This window comes from Glandiceps talaboti, chromosome 22 (assembly GCF_964340395.1).
Source record: "Glandiceps talaboti chromosome 22, keGlaTala1.1, whole genome shotgun sequence".
NCBI classification, from domain to species: Eukaryota; Metazoa; Hemichordata; class Enteropneusta; family Spengelidae; genus Glandiceps; species Glandiceps talaboti.
Window position 1 is genome coordinate 160,778 of NC_135570.1, and position 26,735 is coordinate 187,512.

General features: G+C 35.7%; 2 protein-coding genes across 2 annotated transcripts; both read right to left on the reverse strand.

Annotated features, from left to right (window-relative positions):
• Nucleotides 1-1,414: 1,414 nt before the first annotated feature.
• On the reverse strand, nt 1,415-14,563 carry LOC144451978 (dnaJ homolog subfamily B member 12-like). The gene is made up of 9 exons (XM_078142923.1): nt 14,428-14,563; nt 11,664-11,835; nt 10,216-10,361; nt 9,031-9,195; nt 8,145-8,260; nt 7,248-7,357; nt 6,650-6,704; nt 5,726-5,834; nt 1,415-5,047 (listed from the first exon to the last, which is right to left on the reverse strand). Exons 1-9 carry the CDS (start codon nt 14,558-14,560, stop codon nt 4,932-4,934), a joined length of 1,122 nt encoding a protein of 373 aa, XP_077999049.1. The 5' UTR covers nt 14,561-14,563; the 3' UTR covers nt 1,415-4,931.
• Nucleotides 14,564-17,788: 3,225 nt separating this feature from the next.
• On the reverse strand, nt 17,789-25,354 carry LOC144451911 (uncharacterized). Its single transcript, XM_078142814.1, has 4 exons — nt 25,295-25,354; nt 24,773-24,946; nt 18,371-18,655; nt 17,789-17,891 (listed from the first exon to the last, which is right to left on the reverse strand). Exons 2-4 carry the CDS (start codon nt 24,935-24,937, stop codon nt 17,805-17,807), a joined length of 537 nt encoding a protein of 178 aa, XP_077998940.1. The 5' UTR covers nt 24,938-24,946; nt 25,295-25,354; the 3' UTR covers nt 17,789-17,804.
• Between the last annotated feature and the right edge of the window lie 1,381 nt (nt 25,355-26,735).

A 26,735-nucleotide genomic window follows, 5' to 3' on the forward strand; every position in this document is an offset into this window, starting at 1 on the left:
TTGATAACTTTTCTATATTGTTTGTATTTATTGTTCTTATGTTATTGTATTTAATCCCTTGCAAAGTGTGTCCATTAATTTTCCTTTGTCAGCAAACAATTTGGCATCAGAAATTGTCTTCCTCAGCAAACAACAAACAACATACATACATACATACATACATACATACATACATACATACATACATACATACATACATACATACAAACAAACAAACAGACAGACAGACAGACAGAAAGAAAGACAAAAACATAACATAAACCTCCCTTATGGAAGGTTAAATATGAATGTAATAGGTTTTCCTTTTTTTTTTGATCTTGAGCTGTAAATGGATATCAATGAAATGTTCTCGTTTTCCTCTTCACCTTTATGTCGATAGCCCAGAAAATCTTCATTACATAAGTTACACTGAAATACTAACTTCTCATTTGAATCTCCTTTTTTTCCACTAGAGTTCTATTTCAGCTGAAATAAAAGCTCCAGTGAAACAAATACTTTTTACTCCTAATTACAAGAACATCTTCCCAAATCAGTAAAAATTAGGTCCAGATTTCTCTTTAAAGTGACAAAATATATTTGTTGAAGATGCAGTATTCAATTATAGTAACTGTGTTTTGTACCCATCCACAACTCTCCTCAGGACTAAAATTCTTTTTTAAATATTTTATTATCATTATTACAGAGTTTGCAAATCTTACAAGTTTATTTACAAATGAAGAAATTCCAATAAAATACTTATTGCCTTCTAAACATTACACCATACACTGTTTTCTTTGACTAAAACTAAAACAACTATAATGAAATGGTTCAATATCAAATGTGAGGTCACCTTTTATCTTTGCAAGTTATCACTCAATAATTAGTTGGAATTCTCTAAATATATCAACCATTCAGGTAGGTTGTTTTCACAGCAAAGCATCAAGTCTGTGCTACTGACAGTAATATAATCTTCTAGCCTCCTCCCCAGCCCAACCCTCATTAGTTATAAGCCAGGCCCTTAGTAGGTCAAAATCACTGCTAATCTCCCCCTCCCCCACATAAACACTTCATAGTCAGAACAGTCAGGCTGTTAATAGGTCAAATTCTATTGTAATACCCGTTCCCTACCAACCTTGGGTCTCATAGCCCCCCCCCCCCCCCCCCCCCCCCCACCAGACACACACACACCTGCCATGAAGTCATAAGTCGTAGGTCATCTATATTCAGGCACGTATGTCTGGGTTTTTTTTAAAAAAATGACAGAATGATTGATATAAGTTATAACAGGATGTATTAGTTATCACAGAATACACAAAACATAGGAAAAGTTACTTTGCCTTGCAAGGTTTGCCTCATTCCTTATTTTTCTATAAGCAACATCATATGGCTGAACCCCCCCCCCCCCCACCACCACCACCACCACCACCACCACCACCACCACCACATTAGGTTCCATCGAGTTACCTCACATCATACTTTGGCTCTAATTACTCAAGTAAAATGGACTAAGGGTGCGTATGGACTAAGGGTGCTTGATTTAGGGTAATTGAATTGTGAATCTTACCAAAAAATAACTCAATATTTCATGATGAAAAGATTTACAATTCAGTATACAGGATTGGAAAAGAAAACTGGTGTATCCATTCACCATAACATACTACATTAACAGGAAATAAACTAAGGATGGTTGTTGTACTATGCTGGATATGTATAATCTAAGTGTGAATTACGCTGACAAATCTGAGCATTAAGAGTGGTAAAATATGTAGACAGGAATCAGGATCTGGGTTCAGTACTAAACATTGGGTATAGAAACTGATTTGTCAATCAGTTTTATAATAAATTGAAGACTATGTAGTTAGGAACTGACAAATAAAAAGCTTACAAACAGTGGACAATTTTAGAGAAGTGGACTGATTTAGGTTTTAACTGTACAAATACTTGTGTAAGGTAAGAAGTATGGATTTGTGATTACTAAAAGTTTACAACAGTCAGTTTTATATGTGCATAGGACAGAAATCATGTTATAAACATTATGGTATGCATACAGTGAGTTTTAACTGTGTGCATAGGACAGAAGCCGGCTAGCCATGTGTTTTAGACATAACCAATGTAGTGGGCATACAGTGAGTTTTACAATGTAACTGTGTGCATAGGACAGAAGCCATGTGTTTTAGACATAGCCAATGTGGTGGGCATACAGTGAGTTTTACAATGTAACTGTGTGCACAGGACAGAAGTCATGTGTTTTAGACATAGCCAATGTGGTGGGCATACAGTGAGTTTTACAATGTAACTGTGTGCATAGGACAGAAGTCATGTGTTTTAGACATAGCCAATGTAGTGGGCATACAGTGAGTTTTACAATGTGCATAGGACAGAAGTTATGTGTTTTAGACATAGCCAATATGGTGGGCATACAGTGAGTTTTACAATGTAACTGTGTGCATAGGACAGAAGTCATGTGTTTTAGACATAGCCAATGTAGTGGGCATACAGTGAGTTTTACAATGTGCATAGGACAGAAGTTATGTGTTTTAGTGTGTTAGGCATACTAGAGTGGTGCAAACCAGAACATATTTTTTGGTTGATGCAACTTAGAAAAAGTGAAATATGATAATCTGAGTTAGTTTTTATACGGGGTTGGGTTTTACATGGGGTTTGATATTTACTCTTAACAAAAATTGGTAATGTTACTATGTTATCATTCACTCATTAAAAAGATATTTTATGATAATAATATAACTCACTCAGGTTTATTTCTAAATTAGACACTTTAAACAGTGTTCAATTCTATTTTTGACTTCTTTTTTTCTCAAAATGGTGTAAAATTTTATGGTGACTTTTATTTTGAATAAGTTTACATTTCCATTGTATGTAAACTTGAGATTGAATGACAGATAGCACTAGACTCAATGTAAATCTTTACTATTCTTTACATAGATATTCAAATCACATAAACTTACTAACGACTTAACAGAACAAAATTTCACCTACCACAAATTCTATGATACATAGCTAGGGAAAACATATATGTATTTTACAGTGCTAGGGAGTCTTAAAATACTGGCCCCTGGGGCCCATGATATTCCATTATGTGGAGGGAGGGGTGGGGTGGGGATTCCATGCCCTTGTAGTTCACATACTAGGGGTCCAAGATTAAAATAACAACAACATTAAAAAGTCCTTAGGGCCATAAAACACTATTTTCAGGGTGCTGGGGGACCATAAAGTACTAATTTCCATAGTGATAGGGGGTCAAATCCTAAAAAGTATGTATCTTGGATGAAAAATTGACATCTCCTGTCACCAACAACACAAGGTATGACTTTTGAGGCAGATTGTTCCTTCATTCCCTTGTACGCAATTTTCTATTTTTGCAGTGACAACAACACAAGGTATGACTTTTGAGGCAGATTGTTCCTTCATTCCCTTGTACGCAATTTTCTATTTTTGCAGTGACAACAACACAAGGTATGACTTTTGAGGCAGATTGTTCCTTCATTCCCTTGTACACAATTTTCTATTTTTACAGTTTCTTTGCATTTAAAAATCAAATCATTAAAACTTTTTTGAATCTGTTCTGTTCTACTTTTGTCTTGCTTGGTTAGTTAGTAAAATGAACCATGGTGTAGGCAAAGGAAAATGAACTGTGATGTTTCTAAGTCACCTAGGTGGTCGATTAGTCAGAACTGATATAGCTGTAATATGTTAATGTGTTGACAATAATCTTATCAAATTTATAATATAAATTTATCAACTGAAACTATCAAAGTTGAATGAAATATTATTACTCATGGCTTACATACAGAAACACACATGTAAATGTTAACATCCATATTTACATGGTAAATTAATTTATACAAAAAATCTAATATAAATTCAAAGGAACACTAACTACTTCATTGTTACCAGTGAAATTCATCACTGAAATGAGAATCTTGAACTGAAAGGGTATGGCTATCAATGCTTGAATCAAGTCAGAATCCAACATAGAGAGTGCTATACCATATCGACAGGCACCCCATCCAACTCAGAGGGCGCTATACTACATTGACAGGCACCATAATGAAAGGCGAGGCTACAGTGGGACACCAAGTATATTTTCAATTCTAAATTCAGTTTGTTATTGTTTTTCTAGGTGTGGTTAAAATGACAGTAATAACGTAAAGATAATTTTGAGCCATGATATTAGGACGTTATAGGTCTGATTAATTGGGTCAAATAAACTAACATAGCAACACAAATTATCAGTGCCAACACACTGAGAGACTGGTAAGAACTGTGTGCTAAAATTATGAATGTATATCAGAGAATGCAGTATGTAGACTACTTTGTTGATTTCCAATCTACTGATACTACTCATAGAAAGGGATAGACTGTAAGATATGATGTGTCATGCTATGCTAGACTTTGAGAAGGGTTTGAACAACACAACATACCTTACAATCTAACAAAGTGACTGATATCAAAAAATGCTAACAAAGTCGCAAGAGCAAGACATGGTGATAATCCATCATAATGTCTTTGTGTGGAATTCCACACCTGTCTGTGTTCCCAGTGATACAGTTTCTCTGGGTGTAATACTATTCTTGGTGTATTGATGGAGTGTGAATTTAGAAAGGAACACACCAAGGTACAATAACTAGTTTTCTATTTTCCCACTTTCTAATTATTTTGAGTTGAGAAAATATCAACAAAACTGAGCAAATTCTGAATTGTAGTACAAAGGCACACAGTTAACACTGTGAAATGTCTTTCAAATTGTATCTTCCAGTTTTCAATTAATTTTTTTTTAGTTTTCCATGATTTCCGGCTCAGCTGGAAACAACATCAAGATTGTAAAGGTGGTTGTGTAAACACAACAATTGCAATATCTTCCCTCCATCCATCAGTGGACAGGCAGTTTCATTCATAGCATCATCTTTTGTTTCCCCAGTTTGACCTATGACCTACCCTTGGCCGTATACTGATCGAAGCTTTTCACAAGACGGTGTTGCCATATTCTGGGCTCTTTCATAAAGTTTGCGATCACTGAAATATTTTGCTTTGTAAAACAGTTGTTCCTCTGTGGATAAAACAATAAATTAACCATAAATTTCACTATGTAACAATTAGAATACATTCTTTGACAGCAGTAACACATGGACTACCACTGGACATTAAGATAAGCTTCAAATTTGAATATTTTCAAGAAACAACAGAAGAATTATTTGTACAATAACACATTCTCTATTAACTGAACTTTTCAGCATAATTGAACAGAAAATTGTTTTGGGAGTCTGACACTATAACAATTCTTTTTGATTATGGTAGAAATAATATTGGTTTGGTGTTTTACTTGTGGGACAAAGAGATAGACACATCACAACTCTAGACTAACCATAACAGAGACACCATACACACACAGCAGGATCCTTTACCCAATTACATTGAAAAGTGATAAGCATTGCTATTCTTTCACTGTGCAGTAGAAATAGAGTTCTGCTGAAATGATTACACATGGACTAGATCTTAATGGCATAAATTGGGTACTTTCCTACAAATAATCACCATGGTAACTTGTCTACTTCTACATTCCCAACCTCTATAATTGTTTCTTTTGCATTTGAAGTTGTCAGAGAGTGTGTAAACAAATGTCATGTCACATGAGTGAAACAGGCAAGACAATAACATTTGTACTGTAATGGGATAGACAGAGTAGTCAAATTAGATAATGAAAACAGTAAGATATAATAATACATACTATGATTTTGCTCTTTCCAACAATTATTCCTTAGATTACCAATGTAGTCTTCTTCAACCATCCGATCCACGTCACGTACTCTACCTTGATATTCCCTCAAAAAATCTTTCTGTTTGTTTGTTGGATGAAAAAGATACAATGTGAATTAAAAACAGGTGAAAATGACAAGAAACTTTGAATTAAGCATACAGATGATAACAAAATTATGTTGTGATTGAAAACTTGAACACGTCAACTTTGTGTATTCCTGGTACATTTTCATGCTGCTTCAGTAACTCTGTTCACAAAGGTACACAAACATATCCGAGGTTTCACCCTAGGCATGAGTTGACAAAGTTTGTCTGTGAATGTAAATGTTTCCTGCAACAGACCTGACTTTAATAATCTAAAATCTGAGTTCCTTAGCTCAATGCACATAGTCTTAAATCTGAATTCTTTAGCTCAATACTCATAATCTTAAATCTGAGTTCTTTAACTCAATGCACATAGTCTTTATCTAGTGATGTGGGGATTTTGACTATCAATTCCTATTATGACTACCATTTCCCATCATGACTACCATTGTACTCCAACCTAAAATTAGATTATAATTTCCCCCAGTGATGTTCAACCCAACACAACACATATAAGTTATACATCTATTTCCATCATGAAATCTATCCCTTTGTGATTGGCTACTCCTGTCAACTCAGACAGGTTTGCTATTTCATTAACATTCATTCAATCTGAAGGTTCCATCTAAGATCTACTCACATGGTGATGTTATTGATGGCGTCTCTGTGCAGTTTGATAAATTAAAAACATCCAATAAGAATTAGTGCTGTTTTTCTATCCTTAGTAGCTTCATTAAAATAAAAAAATGTTTTGGAAAAGCTAGTTTTGATGGGAGATACTAGGTTACAATACTTATTAAGGAGTACTTACCTTGACATAGTACTTTACCCCTAGATTAAATGTCTCCCTTTTTTCTGTAAATTGCCTGGTGAAATGAAGAAACACAAGAATTTCATTATATAACCGAGTGAAAAAGATATCTGATTGATTTTTGGGTCCGTAACTAAAGATTTGCACCCCTAAAGACAATCACAATATCAACCTGTTTCTGTTCTGCTTATGGATAATATCAACCACTGATTTACATCTTCAATGTCTTATTATTGGTATTTTAACAATTTTCAGTAAATCTATAGTGGCTGTCTGACTGATCAAAAATTGATACTCAAGTTACACTAGTAAAGTGTTAGCTCTGAGCTAGCCTGGTGTTAACATAGGACTGGTGCAGGTATTAACATCTCAAGTAGCTAGCACATGCTGGTGTGGTGTTAGTGCCAGTCTGCTGTTAACACTGAGCTAGCCTGGACTGGTGCAGACATTAACCCTTTCAGTTGTTAACACATGCTGGTGTGGTGCAGTACCAGCCCAGTGTTAGCACTGAGCTAGCCTAGCATTAGACATAAGGCTGATGCAGTTGCTAACCCATGCTGGTGAGATGTTAGCACCATCCAAAATAGCTGTGACTTACCCTTTAGGATCAAATGTGTAAGGAGGTGGTTGTATCAGCTGACTTGATAACAGAGACAATACAACTAAGACAAGAATAGGTAGTAATTGTATCATATATGCATAGGAGGCCTGTAAAGACAAAATATATGCAATCTTAGTAGGTAGTAATTGTATCATATATGCATAGGAGGCCTGTAAAGACAAAATATATGCAAACTTAGTAGGTAGTAATTGTATCATATATGCAAAGGAGGCCTGTAAAGACAAAATATATGCAAACTTAGCTGTCAACGGTAGGCAACCAGTGGTTCCTCTAAAATATATTAACACCCTAGTACAGTAACACTGTCTACTTCCAAAATTATATCTTTGCTTTGGGCAACTTCTTATAATCTTTTAATATCTCTTTTATTCTATCTACATGTTTGTAATGAATATGTCCTGTATTTTCAAATTGTATCCCAAATTACTGTGTATGCCAACACTGTGGCCACCACATATCACCAAATATCTTAAATGGAATATTATCAGTAATAGTGTGAAGACTGATAATCATAAATAAACAAATGATATGAGATAAGATGACATAATTTATGATATGACATGAATTATGATATGATGTGATATATACTAAATATGATATATAGTAATGATATATATTGTTTGATATGATATGATATGATTTGATATGATATGATATGATATATAAAAAAAAAAGATTTATTGAACACTTAGTATCCATTAGTATGCTCTATGGTACTGTACAAGAACTCATCCATTTCTCATTAACAGGGAACTGTTATATACTAAGGAATTGATCAAAACAAGCAAACAAACAACTTCGGCATGTAGGAATGTATGGAAGTCTCGTATATGCATGTTTTGTTTATTCACACAAACTGTCTGACACACTTACATCAGCTTGTGCTTGACCAGTTCTTCTGTGATGTCTCTGTCTGTGTACGTGAACCCTACCAGATGGCATACCACCCCCAAAGAACATGTTGAATAATTCTTCTGCAGAAATATCCCCTGTAAAATAGAATGCAAAAATAGAACAATATTATAATAACTATGACTCCAAAGTCATGATTTTCTCCTGCTGGTCCAACACTGGTGAGACTCAAACAACACTCAGTCCAATGCTTTATGTATTTTATACAGCTTGGCTCCTCAGTTAAAGGATTCGAAGGTATCTGTACAAAGCTGAGTGAAATAACTGTTATACTTCACTGTGGTAAGCTATTAGGCCTGAATATACATAGTAAATGAGATTACCACATACCTCAGATTGCTAAGCTATCAGGTCTGTACATAAATAGTAAATTAGATTACCACATACCTAACAGTGGTAAGATATCAGGCCTGTACATACATGGTAAATTAGATTACCACATACCTGTATATACATAGTAAATTAGATTACCACATACCTGTATGTACATGGTAAATTAGATTACCACATACCTGTATGTACATGGTAAATTAGATTACCACATACCTGTATGTACATGGTAAATTAGATCACCACATACCTGTATGTACATGGTAAATTAGATTACCACATACCTGTATGTACATGGTAAATTAGATTACCACATACCTGTACATACATGGTAAATTAGATTACCACATAACCACATACCTGTATGTACATGGTAAATGAGATTAACATATACCTCACAGTGGTAAGCTGTCAGGCCTGGGTGTGTTAGATTACCACATACTCCACAATGTTGGCAAAAAAGGCTAGATAGCACAGAAAACGACAAACAAACATCTGATAGTATAATGATAATTACCTTCAAATCCCCTTGTATAGTCCCAATCATCATCATCGTCATGGTGATGATGATAGTGACTATGGCGGTGTCGTCTCCTTGTTACTATTTCTTCTTCACTACCAAACTGATCATACCTAGCTCTCTTTTCAGCATCACTTAGTACAGCAAAAGCATTTCCAATCGCTACAACAAATTAAAACCCAAATTCTTGATTTTGTAGTAGTTCTACGTCTAGTCTTGTAGCAAGACTTTGAAACTGTGCTTTGAGGGTTGTCTAATAAAGCTCAAAGGTAATGAGTACCTTTGTCTGGGTGCAAGCCCTCAGTGGTAATCTTTGAAGTAAGCACGTTAGCCCAAGCATCTAGTAGTAGTAGCAAGATTATAGTAGTTCCAAAATAACCAGATTAAATAATTTACTTTGTTTATTTCCACTGATTCACTCAGCCTTCATCAGCTCTCATGATAAACTCTCAATTACATTACGTATATATGTAGTCTTTTTCACTTTACTTGCTCACATGATAAACACTGAATGACAATACAAATATATGTATGTAGTCTTTTTCACTTTACTTGCTCACATGATAAACACTGAATGACAATACAAATATATGTATGTAGTCTTTTTCACTTTACTTGCTCACATGATAAACACTGAATGACAATACAAATATATGTATGTAGTCTTTTTCACTTTACTTGCTCACATGATAAACACTGAATGACAATACAAATATATGTATGTACAGTCTTTTTCACTTTACTTGCTCACATGATAAACACTGAATGACAATACAAATATATGTATGTACAGTCTTTTTCACTTTACTTGCTCACATGATAAACACTGAATGACAATACATATATATGTATGTACAGTCTTTTCACTTCACTTGATCACATGATAAACACTGAATGACAATACATATATATGTATGTACAGTCTTTTCACTTTACTTGTTCACAACAAGATCCCATACTGAGAAAGTTAGAAAACATAAATGAGAATTAATATAGAAATAATCCTCATTTTATTTTTTATTAGAGAAAGCTTTCTGAGCTTGATATGACTAAAATATCATATCAAAAGTATACAATTTTCCTAAACCATTCACAGCATAAAATAGTAAGATTGTATAAACACATAAACTGGCAATGTCATCAATGGAAATGCTACCAATATATATATATTTTTAGCCATACCTTTAAATGCACTTGCTGCACCAGGTGCATGGTTCTTATCTGGGTGAAACTGTAATGCTAATTTTCTGTAAGCTTTTTTCAAGTCTGTTTCTGATGCGTCTTTAGGCACACCTAAAATTTCATAATAATCTTTACATTTTTTAATTCTGCAAAACAAAACAAAACATAGAATTACTGCTTAAAAACATGAATTACTGGTAAAAAGTAGAATTACTGCTAAACAGTACAATTACTGCTAAACAGTACAATTACTGCTAAAATGTTAGAATAAGGGATACTCCGGTAGTGGTGAGATCTCGCAAGACTGCAATGGTTGCTAACCATGTGCCAAAGATCAAGCTTTGGCCACCACGTTTCATTAAAACGCTTGAAAACACTGTGTAAGCCTGTGTATGAGGGAAGTATTTTTTCTGTTTTCCATTGTGTTCATCATGGAAAACCTCGAAAAGCTTAAGGTACCAGAGCTGAAGGACTTCCTACTTAAATTAGGCGTGACTATATCTTGATTTTTTTTCACCAAGGTAGTATGTTAAATACACTTAGATGAGGACCCAGTTTTTCCCCGTCACAATCCAAAGCAAGATGTCAAATCTTGCATATTTTATGCATTTCAAATAAATTTATGCATAAAAATGAGTGTCTTTGTATGTTTGTACACACTTCATTAGCCCCAGAAGTTTAAATCCTGACAGAGACATTTTGCCTAAATGTAAGGTCACATGTGCTTATGTGTAAATGATGAAATATTACTAAAATTGACTGTTACAATGAAATGTATCCATATTCATCAGTTAAATCAAACTGTGTTACCAGTCGTTACATTCCTTTGTGAAGTCATAATTTCCTTCCACAGCTTCAGCTTGTACTACAAATTGAAATGTTTTCTGTCAATTCGTTGTGTCTTTGATAACCTGACATGTCAGCATCTGAAAATGGCTGTTTTATTCGAATTTGAGGGTTGAGAAAGCATATCAAAGTCTTTCAAAAGTTTTCAAAAATCACTTCAAAATTTGTTGGCACTTTTAGACAATAATCTTCATTTAATTGACATTGACTGACAATGTAAATAGCCATATGGAGACCCAGACTCACCATGATGTACATACAATGTATGCATTGCAGTGTTTTGAAATAGCTCGGGTGAAACTCGTACCCATTCAGGATAACTCGGAGGAGCACATGATGTGCATTGTTGATTGTATTGTGTACACTGACTTGCTATCCATGTGTAATCAGTCTCAATAAACAATCTGGATATGATATATCTAAATTTGAAGTGAGCCTACTGTGGAACTTGTCTATACATTTCAAAAAGCTCACAAGTCTGGTCTGCAGGTGCCTGGAAACAAATACATTTCAAGAAACTGCAGGTCTTTTCTGACAGGCGAGTATGGGCTCCCAAATAATGTGAGAGAATGCACTGACTGTCATGTTTTTAGGCTACTTACTTTTTGACAGCTGCAAACTGTTCTGGTGTATAGTCTATTTTTATCTGTCCATTTTCCTGTGGTTCTGATTGACTATCTCCTTGTGCATCAGCTCCACTCTGTGTATTTGCATGACTTTCCTTATTCTGTGACCCATATGAGCTTCCATTCCTTTGAATAAGGTTTAATAAAACTGGAAATCAAATAGAGATGTATCAAACTAAAGTTTCTATATCTGTGACACTACATTGTACCTTTAGTTTCCTGGTATACTATAAAGCTACTACTATAAAAGAACACCATTTCACACAACGGCAAGTGTAGTGTACATGTACATTATTACTTGGGGTATTTGCACAAGTGGTTTGCAGTGTTCTCTGCGTCTCCCTTCCTTAGTATTCACACTGACACTCATACATTTGTTGTATATCATGGGGTTCTGTTCAATATCAAAACCCATACTGTGATAAAGTGCTCAGGTGCACAGGAAATGATTTTGCACCACCATTTGAACACACAGGTATGCAATACATGTAATGTTTTCAGTCTTGCAGTGCAGTGCATTTAATACTGCTATTATGTGCACTTAATGCAAGTAGTTACTGGTACTAGTAGTACATATGCAACAATACTCATTGCATACTGTACATGTACATGTATTTGTATCCACATTCTTGTTAATCCTCTTTCTCCCAGGGGGTATTATTTGTAAATAAGTAATCACTAGTAGGGAGATAGAGGATCAAAATGTATAATGGTACAAACTCACACATGTATGATAAGTGAAATGTTAAAACACTAATTGTATACAAATGTACATTCTATTGGGCCAAGTCTGAAGTTATAATAAAAGTACCAATTGAAGACTGTACAAACAATGTAGCATACTGATACTGTTATAACATGCAATTATAAAATGTATATCCATGTGCATGTACAAATATCTGACTACAATGTACATGTATACCCACATACATTTACAAATATCTGACTGCAATGTATACCCATATACATGTACAAATATCTGACTATAATGTATACCTATGTACATGTACAAATATCTGACTGCAATACATACCCATATACAGGCATAAATATCTGACTACAATGTATACCCATGTACATGTACAGATATCTGACTGCAATGTATACCCATATACATCATGTACAAATATCTGACCGCAATATATACCATATACATGTACAAATATCTGACTACATGGATACCAATATGTACAAATATCTGACTGCAATACATACCCATGTAGATGTACAAATATCTGACTACAATGGATACCCATGTATACATGTACAAATATCTGACTACAATGTATACCTATATACATACACAAAATGTACATATACAAATATCCGACTACAACAATGTAAACCAATATCCAGGCCATGTGCAGGAACAAATATCGGACTACATGTAATGTATACCTATGTACATGTACAAATATCTGACTACAACAATATACCCATGTACATGTACAAACATCTGGCTATACATTTTTACATGTATGTCTGCTAGTACATGTACATGTATGCTTGATGTAACAAGTCTTGCCACCCTATCACTACCATAGTTAAGTATCAGCTACATGTATCACTTCATGTATAGTGTAAAGAGCCCGGCATGGCACATCTAACAGTCACTGTTTGTCATACTCATAGCATGTCTTCTAGATTAGGATCCTCATGAAAGAGTATGCAAATACATTTCCACTACAGCTCAGTAATCACAGATTCTGACACATGTTTGCAATGAGTAGTAAATTACATACATGTCAAGATACTTGCCCACCTACATTTTGTATGTATGTTGGTAGTGTTTACATTATGGAATATAACTGACAGTGTACAACATTACTTGCAAACTTGCCTGGACTTGATCGTGATATTTGTCCAATACCATGCACAGATTCCTTGCCATAAGTGAGAAAGCCAAGCCATATGATTTATTCAGTTTGTGAAAATGAGATTATTCTCATGGAGTGACAGGTTTTTTTTAAGACTCTAATCATTTGTCAACAAATTGTAGATTTGTGGGATGATTGGGTTTAATTCAAAACTTGGTAATGATACACTGTTACAGGTGAGTACATTGTACATAATGCCTGTATAATAATGTGAGTGAGCTGATATGGAAAATATAATACAATGCAGTTCCAATGTACAGCTACATACAGAGGGGTTTAAAACTGATCACTACATTGTCGGAGATTGTGATAGATCACATGTCAATTATAATTCTCAATACAAAGTATTAGAATAAAGCTTCCACATTTTTCATTTGCCATTCATTACAAAAAATGTCCTCAGTCCTTTGGTGTACATACCAAATACCGTTGGCTATACATATACGTTGTGTACATGTCTGACCAATCAAACAGTGTATCTGCAAACGGATAAAATAATGCAGTACTCAAGTAACTTCACAGAAATACAATACTCCGCAGCATAATAAACGGATCTTGACAATGAAAATTGGAGTTTGTGGGGTTTTAATTTACATTTGAATTCAATGGTGTCACACGCTGAAAATCTAAACGGTATTTGATTATCTATAGAGATGCCAAGTGTACACATCCCATTATGAATTACTGGACTGAACATTCGAGAGAGAAAAACCCTGAAAATGTCTACGAACACGTTTATTTCAAATTAAATTCCCCCATGTTCGTTTAGTTACAATCTACATGACCCGTGATCAATTCGTAATACGTACGGAATGATATAATGTAAGGCTGAATAAATCTTATCTTCTGCAAAAGAACCTTACCTTTCGCTTTTTTCGATGGGTACAGTCTTTCTGCTTTCTCTAAAAATCTTATCGCTTTGTCCTTATTCCCCGATTCGATATATTTTTTAGCTATTTCTATACATCGCTCGCTTTCATCTCTATTGCCGTCCATCTTGGATTTGTGAGTACAATCAACGAGAATTTTACAGTATCAGAATACGCGAAATATTTTAGTATCAGAAAATATAAACATTAAAGGAAAACAGTTATCAGAAATATATTTATGAATTTTAAATTAGTTTAAGTACATTAATGGGCAATATTTGCAACACATATAGAAATTATCATCAATCGAATGGGTTGCTTGAAACTCATATGAAACGCAATTAGCTCAAAAGAAACGACCTCTGATTGGTTGGAGTCATCATTTACGTGTCGCTATATACTTCATATTTTCACAGTATTTCCTATTCTAAATTACAATTAAGAGCCATCTTCAGTTCGAAAAATATAAGTTTGACATTTGATAACCAGCTTGATAAATACGCAATGGGTTAAAGAATAGGAAACATACACAGACAAATATCCGAAATAAAAAATATTATCCAATCAATGTGTACGTCTCAATGTTGATGTCAAAGGTCATCATGACAGAGCGCCATCACCGTCTAAAATACGAGTATATATTTCCGAGTTCCTAAGCTAAAAATAGTAATTATGTGATCCTGAAAAAATGTTAGCAGAATGTTTTGACCGTGACTATTAGAGAATGCAACCAACTTTTGCCATGAAACACAGGGAAAATAATGATGATTTGTTAACTTTTAATTTCATGGCCTTCTGGGCCAATCAACACAAACAGCACTCCTGGTGGCCAACCAATACAATCTTTTGTCTTTTACCGATGACTATGCATGCAATGTGGCAAATTACTAAATGCATATATGGTGGTGGGAAAGTATGGGACCTAACACTTGATTGCTTACTATTGGCACACTCAATTTGGTAGTTTTTCTTGGGAAGGTGGGAAGTTGGCATTTTAATATGAATGCGGGGGGGGGGGGGGGGGGGGGGTCTAGAGTGGTGTGTGTGTGTGTGTGTGTGTGTGTGTGTGCTGGGTAATATTTACCTTACAAATTTACAAAACCATGCATACCTTCACAAATGGTTGAATGTAATTTTATTTTTTATTAAACAAGTAGGGCAGACTGATTTATACAATGCAGGCATATTTAGTATTCAAGTTGTTGGCTACAAATGGTGTTGAAAAATATTGATAATCCTAAGTTTGCCTTTTAAATTTCATTAATGCTTAAAAGATGACATAGTGTGGGTGCTAACATATGGTCTCTATTAAAACCAAAGGGAGATCTCTCCAAAAGATTCAATAAAGGATACAGCACTGAACTAAAGATGACAAGAGTAGTACTGGCTATCCTCTATGTACATCAAATACAGAGAAGAAAGCCATGGAGCACCTCGATCAGGAACAAATATTCCTTGAAAATCGAAGTTCTTCAAATCTTTCCAAAGTTTGCAATATGAAAGCTCATTTCTGGTCTTTTGAATCAATAAAAGAAATTATGGTGAGTACTAAAATTTTAACCAATACACACAACATACTTTTGATATCAGGCTGAGACTCGCTGCTTTCAAATACAAACAATCAGTATTGTTCACTTATTGGCTGTATTAACTGGACTGACATTTTAAAAATTTCTGTTGCACTTGATGAAGCATGTTTGGTTGCTAAGCAATCAAAGTATATCAATAAAAAACATTTCTAATTTGTTGACAAACAAGTACTCAGCATTATTCCTGACTGATGACTGTTTACATATGGACATCAATACAGTCTACACTGTACCATTAACAAACAAGTTAAGTGGTTGTCAAGCTATTAAATCAAAGCTAAGTTAAGTGGTTACCCAGCTAAAATTTTCATATGAAATTCAAAATGGGTAAAAATATGGTGGATTTCGTAAGCGAAGGAAAACAAACCATACTGAAAGTTAGAGCTACTGAGAGTTAAACTTAAGGAATATTTAATTATCATTATAAAATGTTACAGTACATAAAACATATCAAGTTCTGTTTTACTAAATTTATTATTTGGTACTTCATACTTTTTGAAGAAAAAGACTTTCGCTGTTCATGTTCACCAGAATTCACTGCTGGTGGCTACTACCTTCCTCCATCTGTGGGTGTGACAGAAATCACAGTATGCAGTGGAATCTGGGTAACTAAAACTGGTTTATAGAGGAGTGTATACAATGATAAGACTGTGAATATGATTGACTTTGTCATCTAAAATAATTAATCCATAGATTGACAATGTCACTGTTAAGTATGTAGACACTGACTATGTCACTGTTAAGTAGACAGACTATGTCACTGTTAAGTATGTAGACACTATGTCACTGTTAAGTATGTATACACTGACTGTCACTGTTAGTATGTAGCCACTGACCTTGTTGCTGTTAAGTATGTAGACACTGACTGTCACTGTTAGTATGTAGCCACTGACCTTGTTGCTGTTAAGTATGTAGACACTGACTTTGATGCTGTTAAGTATGTACACACTGACTATGTCACTGTTAACTTAAGTATGTAGACACTGACTTTGTTGCTGTTAAGTATGTACACACTGACTATGTTATTATTAATTATTTAGACACTGACTGTCGCTGTAAGTATGTAGACACTGACCATTTTATTAAATATTTTTGTCAAACAACTTTTTAGCCTGCACTAGCTGCAACTGGAAAGTTTTTTTGCATAAAAAAAACAATGATATATATTCACTAAAAATTGATTGGCCAATTATTTACAAAAAGACATTGTATCTGTTAATTAGTGGTTAATAATATCTGTAGTAGTGGAAAGTTGAAATTGTGAGTGAATCTGTACTGATATAGTTGGAGTATCATTTTCAATCAGACAACCACAATATATTCCCTAAAAATTCTCAAAATACCACTAAATTAGACATTTCAGTATCATAATTAGACATTGCACATGTTAACCAGTGCTTGATATTATCCATAAGAAGAACAGAAACAGGTTGAAATTGTGAATGCCATTGAGCACACTGATTATTGGGTGTGGATGTCAGAAGTCAAGACACAAGGGATGCTTGACAAGTCAAATTACCATGAGGATGACTTTGCTTAAGGCCATTGGACGGTATGAGATTTTGCATTCATGTGCCTTCACTTACAGAGAAGAGAGAAGTATTAATACATTTTGTATAGTGTCTCTGTATTGTTAATATTTTCCTCTGGAGATCAATCAATTGATCTACTCAGTCACACTTTGTGTTTGGGAAAGTGTTAATAGAAAACCTTTGGTGTATAGGCTGTGACTGCATTTTGTTAATAGAAAACCTTTGGTGTATAGGCTGTGACTGCATTTTGTCATGATGATATTTTGAAAAACAACTGAAAGAGTGCAGCTGCTACTCTATCTTTCATGATGATGCGTAAAAATTGAAGAGCCGTACCCTGAAATGAAAATAAAGTGAAAATAATACAATTGTTAGCATAGTCTGAGTGATTCAACATTTTTATCACGAACTTGACAATGATACAATGATTTTGTAAAACACCTTTAGAACTTTTAACTGAGCCGTGTCAATAGTAACAATTTTATTTGCATAAATAAAACTATAAACAACAAAAACATACTAAAGTCACAGCATTTGGTTTTAACAGGTATTTTAGTATGTAGAGTTTGGTTACTGAGTCCATAGTTCTTCAGACGTGACATATTCATTCAGTGTTGTAAGCTTACTCAAGACACGGCTCATCTTTGAGGTAAAAATATAGATGAGAGTAAATTATGAAGCCCTTCTGGATTATTTGCATATTACCAACAGTGGCTTCAATGTTCAGTGAATGTCTGTACTACTTCATAATGTTGTTCAAATTGAACAAAGTAAAAATAAATGATATATGAAATCATGTGCAATGATTCTACTCACATAGTATAAGTAACTCCTTTTTCTGGTGTACATTTGCCATATCACCTTAGTTTTCAGTTTCCCCTTGTCATCTCTATGTTCAACACATTGTACTTCATACCGAGGTAACAACAGGTCCAAGTCTGTTTCAAATGCAATGACATTTTTCTTGGGCATATACTTGGTGACTTCTAAGGTAGCCTTTCTTTCTCCAAGCACAGGTAAGTTTAGGAATTCATAGTAACGTTTACCAACACCCAGCTCAGAATTATCAAATGGATGTTCATTTACAACACCTGGGTACCACTGAAGGAAAACATCAAATGTATATGAATTATCTAAATCTCAAATACTGTACAGTATGGTCTTGTCACCATGAACTCCTGCATTGTTTTAATAGTAATATCATTTTTATGTTCAGTTAGAATTAGATATTTTGAAAATGTACTTATAGTGCAGCAGTTAACCCAAGATTTTGGCCAAATCGTGCACTTTGGGTTAAAAGCATGAAACTTGCCACATATATACTTTGAACTATACTGATCACTTTCAGATATGGATCCAAAAAATCAGCGCCCTCTAGTGGCCAGAAACGGAAATTTCAGTAAACCATGCATTTCCTTCAAACATGGGCTAATAAATTCATCCAGTATGACCATATTTTCACCAAAATTGGGAATTTATGTCAGAAACTTGTTTTATCAACATAAGCAATGAATAACAACATTGTTTTGCAACATTATTGACATATTTTACGAAAATGTGTAACATTTGCTGTGGAAAATAGCTAATTCTGTCATGTTAACCACTCACTGCTATTTCCATATATCAGAAATCAGGGACAAAAATATCTTAAATCATTGATATATACTGTTAATTGTAACATGCAAGTGTTCCATTACAAATACCCAGTCAGTCCTGGTGGCAGTTTCCTTCACAGTAACAGAGAGCAGTGCAGTTGAGACTAGCCTTATAGCATCTGCAAAGACCCCTGCATGCCTTTTTACAGTTGCAGTGAATCAGCTCATAGCACATTTCGTGTGCTTGACCAAGAGTTGTCCACTTTGGTTTCCATGGTGAATCATCTTTTTTTGTCCAACCCCAATCCATTGGACTTGGTAATTTAGGATCTCTTTGCAAGGCCTGACCCCAAACATGTCCCCCTTGGTAGGTTGCTCTTAGTACATGCTGTTGGAGGGCTGCTTGTGTAGGGGGAATATTCTCGAGAGCTCGTGATTTTCTGGAGAACAGATGTTGCCTTGCCTCATTAACGTTATGCATTCCACTGGTTCGATCATACCAAAGAATCACAAACCGTTCAATTAGTGACATGCAATTGTCAGGCACTTGTTCTGGAGCCTCTGCTAGAGTGAGAAATGCATCTGTGACTTCTGGAAATACCTGCCATGTATCCCAGGTTGACTTCTTGCCTTTCCCACAAAAAAACGATGTCACATCACAACCAGTCAGTGCATGGAATATGGATAATGTTTTCGCTTTATGCGGGCCCAGAGAGTTTGCAATTTCATGAGCTGCGATGTACCTATAGTGTCTGCCAACACCAAAAGATATCCACACCTCAGCCACTGGAATTAAATGCAAATTTGATACAATAATGACAACAACATCTGTGTCAACTGTTCTGACCATAATATTCTGGTGCCCATTTTCTGCTGCATCACATAGATGGAGAGCCAAACGTGTATCTGCCTCTTCATGAGAACATGGCTCTATGCGACCTTTGTCCAGTCTAGCAGGTGTACAGAGAACTTCATTCCCAAAAGTGCTGTACAGTTCCTTCCCATCTACTTCAGTTGAGGTCATTTGTTCTGACAGTAACCTAAAGAGCTCAGTTTTGTTATCATTGTCACGCAAGAAGCTTTGCCAGTTACTTGGTATATTTGATGATGGACTTACTCTCCTTCTTGCACCTTTACCACGTTTCTCTCTTGTAGCTGCCTTCAGGCTGTCAGCAAAATACACATCCCATACTATATCAAGTCTATCCACATGATCTAAATTCAACAAGATGTATGGCTTGAACACTGTGTCACTGTACTCCTGGAATGTCTTTGTAGTACCTGGAGACAGCATCTGGACAATCATAGCACTATCCAAAACCATTGCAGTAACATTGGGTGCTGCGACTCGAGTTTGTGTGAGGGCTTCGAGTTCAGTCAGAAGAAGAGCTTTGTTCCCAGTTCTCATTTCATCCTGTCTTGCCAAAGAAGGAGGCCATGGCTGGTTTTCATGCTTGAAAAACTCTTCAAGGTTACCATCTCGAGACTGGCATGCAATGTACAGTCTGGAGAACAAAGCACAGTCTTCTTTTAAAGTTGTGACCTGGGCTTTTTGTTTCACTGTTGTCTTCTTTTTTGAGAACAATGACATTTTGTTCTTTTTTATTGGTTCTTGTATAGTTTTGGTTCGATCTATGAACCTCTCTTTGACAAAGAGGTCATATTGTTCTTGTCCCCTCTTATATACTTCTCTAACAGTCTTTACAACTTCAGGATCCATAATATCCTTGGTGTCTAATGCAAGGAGATCACCACTGTCCTCCTGAAATGGGTTTCCCATTTCATTGAAGACCATGACAAGTGATGAGACATCTTTGCCAAAGGACTTTTGCACACCTGGGGATTGCTCATGATGTACCAGACTACTTTCCTTGGTACCTCTGTTCTCTTCAAACTCCTGTATCATTCTGGATACCTCAGGTCCTGAAACCATCCATCTTCTGAGAGCTGATGGGTTTTCTGTCAGTCCAACTGCACCCCCATCCCCTTTCACTAGCGCATTAGATTGTTCATGTGCCTGATCAAGTGCCATGGCAGAGAATGGGCGTTTAGATTTGCGTGCAACAAATCCTCCACTACAAAATGCCTGATACACTGAGGGATGGCTCTCGGGTAAGGCGCATAAATCTCTTATATGAACAGAGAGCCACCGAGCATAATTTATGTGATCAAGGCTAAATATCCATGGCATCAATTTGGCCAGAGATTCCAAGTACCTTGAGAAGTTCGCTTCTCGGATAGACCCAACCAACCTGAGAATGCAGAGTTCCAGTTGAAGGGCAAGTGACCAAAACTGAAATTGAGGTTGTTCAATTGACATTTTATCACACCATGCTGTGAACTCCAAAGGATTTTCTAGAACCATGTTCATGTATGTGTCGTATGCTTGGTGCTGCAGAATAAAGAGAGTGGCTGCTGTGAGTTGATGAGCATGTCTTGTTTTAGTAAGATGTGCAGCCTTTATCATGGAGTCAGCTGTACCACTTGAAGTGACACCAGCAGTACAAAGTGCTGTTGTCCAACCACTACCTTCAAGCCAGTCCCCCAAAACTTTGAATGCTGCCATTTCAATGTGTAGTGCACCAAACATTATGACATATTTGTCTTCACCATGAGTGATAGGAAAGTTCCATTGGATTGTTTTACCAATAGCAAACAGAGGCTGGTCCATTACTACCACTGGTACCTGCTCAGGGTTTAGGTAATGTACTGCAGCCTTTACAGTGTTCATGGCATGTTGGATCATGGCAACTGAGTGTGCACATTCCTGAAACAGTGGCATAAGAGCTACAATTGTTGTAGGGTCATTCATTGGTGGCTGCATTGATGCCCAATATGCAGACCATGAGATGAAGTCATCCTTGCTAAGCTCTGGTTTATTGATAAGCTGTCTCAGATGGTGTAACCACTCATACTCTTTTTCTAGCACCTCTGGAAAAAGAGGTGTATTGGGTTTTATTGGTCCAATTCCTCGTGGCACTAATAGATCCTTTCTAGTTGGAGGAGCTGGTGGAACATTTATGTATGACATGGGCATTGGTGCAATTGAAGTACTTTTATATTCATTTCCAGATACATCCAGTACTGGGACATCACGTGGTACACCCTGTGTTTCTAAAGTAGGGTGCTGCATCATGGAAATGCTAGTACCATGAAATGAGTCCTTTGCTGTAGCAGAACTTGGGTTGTGGTCTATGTTATCGACAGCTGCTGTTGTGAACAGCTGTTTTTTCAGCTTTGGAGGACATACCACCTTTTCCTCTTCATACATTTCACATACTTTGTTTCCAATGTCTGTAGAGATTGAAAGGAGGCGATCATAGGAGATACACAAACCCATGCCATGGAGAGTATCAACTAGACCACGCTTCCTTGTTTCAGCATGGATCTTCAGTGCAAGATATATTGGTACTGGTGTTTCCTTGTCTCTACTGTGACGAATTGACATTGTAGAAGAAGAAGACTGAATGTACCTTGATTTCACACTATTGAACACAATCAGCTGTGATATAGCTTGAGATGCATGAGACTTTGGTTTCATTTCAACTGCCTGTTCTTTGATATTTGGTCCATCTAGAATCATACTTATGAGAGCATTGAGAGATGCAGGCACAGCTTTTTCTTGACTGTCTTCAAGAAATTGTCCATTAAATTCCTGCTTTGTGTTGAATATATCTCGACGAACAAGTTTGGCAGCTTTGGCCAAGGCTAGTGCCTCACTGTCATAGTCTTGATCACATACTTGTTTGAGTGCTTCCCCTACATCATGGTCGAATGCAAGTAAGATTTGCCTTCCTTGATTATAAGCTTTGAGATCAGTAATTGCTGCCAGAACTCGATTTTTGAGTCGTGTAGTGTGCACTTGGACATTTTCAACACCAAGTTCCTGTAATCTTGATGCGTACAGGTTCTTTATATCTGCCATGTAAAATACTGGTCTCGTTTCTTTGGAGTCACGAAATGTTTCCAAGTGAGAAACCAATTCTGCAAATGCTATACCGTGTAAAGCACCCTCACTTTGTCTCTCTTTAGGGTTCTTTTCTAGTAATTGTGCTCGTTTGTATAACTTTGCCAAACAGTTTACATGATATTGGGCATCAATAGCAACCATATCTCCACCTGCAAGCTTTGACAATAATTTTGTATCATTGAGTTCTGTTGCACATTTCCTCACTTTAAAATCGAGTTCAAATGTAGATGCCTTATGAAGACCAGCTAGACCAGCAACACTATCACAGAATATGCATATATCTGAAGCACCTTCTTTCTGTTTACATACAGAACGAGCTTTTCTGGTTTTTACAGGGCTTGAATCTTGTGATTTTTCTGCTTTCCTTTTGCGCACTCTTTCTAAATGCATGGTACTAATTTTATTTCTACAGGTTTTGTGCCAAGCTGCTTTGTTCTCCCTAAAGGTATCTTCAATTCCTGAACCTGTGTCTAGCTTCTTCATATCTACTTCTAAGGGTAATGCATTCAGTTCATGAAACTGAATGAGATTTTCTGCAACATACTTATATCCTGCACCAAAGTCTTTTCTTTTTGAGTTTGCAGGGCACTGTAATGGTTCACTAGTTAGAGTCTGGCAAAGAATGCACATTTGCCAATTTATTTCATGGCTAATTTGTCCAGAAGGACCTGGCTCTGATGTATCTACAAGCTTGTATGCTTTTGACATGTCTGCTACTACTACTAGCAATACAATTGATTCTATGACTAGCTGTCTACTGCCTAACTTGATTAGGTAGCTTGACTTACTTGAAGTGAATCTTGCTTAATCTACGACAAATAGAAGTGCAGGATCAATACTAGTAGACCAAATGTGAATGTACTTGAAGATTTGTGTAGATGCTTTCAGACATTGACCATGATAGAATCAAACTAAGTGAAAAGAGATTCACTCTTTGAACATTCACATAATGTTACACACCCATTTCTAAGGGAAAATGTGAACAAAATCACAGAAATGCTTTGGAATATCAATATTTATGACAAAATAACACAAAATTCATTTTGTTAGTAGCTATTTTGTACTATTTTGTTAATTATCGCAAGAAAAACTAATCTTTCCACTCATGGCCACTAGAGGGCGCTGCTTACTTGGATCCATATCTGAAAATGTTCAATATGGGTCAATGACTAACTGTGCCAAGTTTCATTCTTTTAACCAAAAGTGCACAATATTCTTGTTAGCTGCTGCACTATTACATGTATATTTATAAATTTATATACCATATTATCCATCTGGTCACCACAGCTAAAGTTGCTATTCAATAGCTTGGATTGTTTTCTACAGTACCAGTAATTCAAACTGAGTGTTTTCAATATTCTCTAATTACATATTTATACTTCAAATATTTGGCATATCATTCATATATTAAAAAAACAAAACTTTCTTTGCTTGAATGACACAGATATATCACTCATTAGCAAAATGAATCCACACATAAAAGGCATGAATTATTAAATTCTGATAATAAAAATAAGAATGAAAGGTCACCTGCCAAGAGTTTTAAATTTATGTAGGACTATTAACTGACCCAAAATGTTCATCAGCTTGGCAGATCAAATGATGTATGACCTACTATATAATATGGCATTTCTAATTTAATATGAACCTCACCTGTGGTAAATTTTCAATTTCAGCTACATATGGAAATACCATTTCCTTTGGCCCTGGGATATTGATCATTCTCTCCACCACTAAGGGGTCTTCATCGAGTTCCAGCTGAGCTAGCACTGCAATGGCAACTACCACTATCACTATGGCAACCCTTCCGTTCGCCATTTGAATATTCTGGCAATAACATTAATATAAATTAAAACGTTTTATTGCTTGAGTGGGTGTCCAATTTATGCGAATATTTTTTTTCAAGTGTATTAGAAATTTACATCGTTCCAAAAAACGAAAAAAGATAGGACACTGTCACATTACATCATTGTATAGATTCTTGCATTTGTGACATTCCGTAGCATTTTAAATTTTACAGTGACACACACACACTCTCGTTTTTCGCAACAAAGGAGCACCGAACTGTAAGATATCCCACCTGAATGCTAAAACTCACTTGATTCCAAGGTTAATTTTGTGCATATACCATACTTAATGAGATCCTGTGAATGCAACATACATTGCCACACGTACCTTTCGCTGCAGAAATTCAGAAATGTCAGATGCACTCGTCGTACGTCGATGTTGATTCAATCGATTTCCTAACGGAAGTGGAAGTTGAAATATTCAGGTCACACTAGATCGGTGACACGGAGGTCAGAGAAGGGTCGTATATATGTCGCCACCAACGACGTCTGCGGAAATGTCTTTCCTTTTCCATTTCTTTGGATTATGACTGTGTACGTACATGGGCGACACATGATCGATACGAGGGCAGAGATAAAGATAAAGGAATATTGAAGAGCAATGCCACTCCAGGAAATAAAGGCATTTTTCACACTTCGGATTCTGGGGAGTTATTTCATTATTCTTATCAGTTATCTATCTACATTTATGCACGATTTCAGAGTAACACTAATTTGAACTTATAATGCCTCAATTTGCTGTGGGCTACATTGCCTAATGGGAGTCAGCCAAAATACATATGTAATAGGTGTACAATGAATATTCATGACTTCTTAGTGCTTACTATCTTCAGAGAGAACACCATAAATATTCATGAAATGACTCTCCAGAATCCTATGGATTATGAAAATGCCTTTATTTCCTGGAGTTCCCGGTATATTTCCACATTAACTATTCCAAAACCCCAGTTGTTGTACTGATTGGCATCATAAAATATTAGGGTTCATGATTTCATGGAGGTATATGAAACCCCCTTATACATCCATGACCCTTTATATTATACTTCAGTGTGAAGCAACTGTCATGAATATTCAGTGTTCCATCATTGCAGAATGTATTTCTGCTACTTCCCATGATGCAATAGCCCATAGCAAAGATACCCCATAAATGCACAAGATCAACTTGATGTTTCTCTGAAATCGGAAATAATTATAGATGATGTAAAATCATGAAATGACTCTCCAGAACCCATAATTTATGAAAATGTCTATTTCGTGGAGTGGCATTCCCCTTTGAGTCATTGAATGTCCAATCATCAATCAATTCATGTTAATATTTATTGGACAGCAGCCTCAATCTTGATCAGAATTTAATGAGATTAGTCACAGTAAACATGTAAAATATTCCACAGTGAAATAATTACAAGAATCTCATCAAACAAGCGATATTCTTATTTCTATCTTACTTGAGTTATGGATTGAGGATAGCCATATTACAATCACCATTTCCCAGGATAACCAACCATATTACAATCACCATTTCCCAGGATAACCAATGTTACAATCACCATTTCCAATTATCAAAAACAATTATTACATAACATAAATAATTATCAAATTAATTATAAACAATGATATACATTTAACCAAAAAATGTCTTTTAATAACTGCAAATACAATCCCTGAATAGATAGGAAAAGGCACAGCCTCATGCGTACATTGTGATGGAAAAAACAACATATTTAGCGGAATAAGGAATAATATGGAGTCTTGTAGATGGATGGACTTTG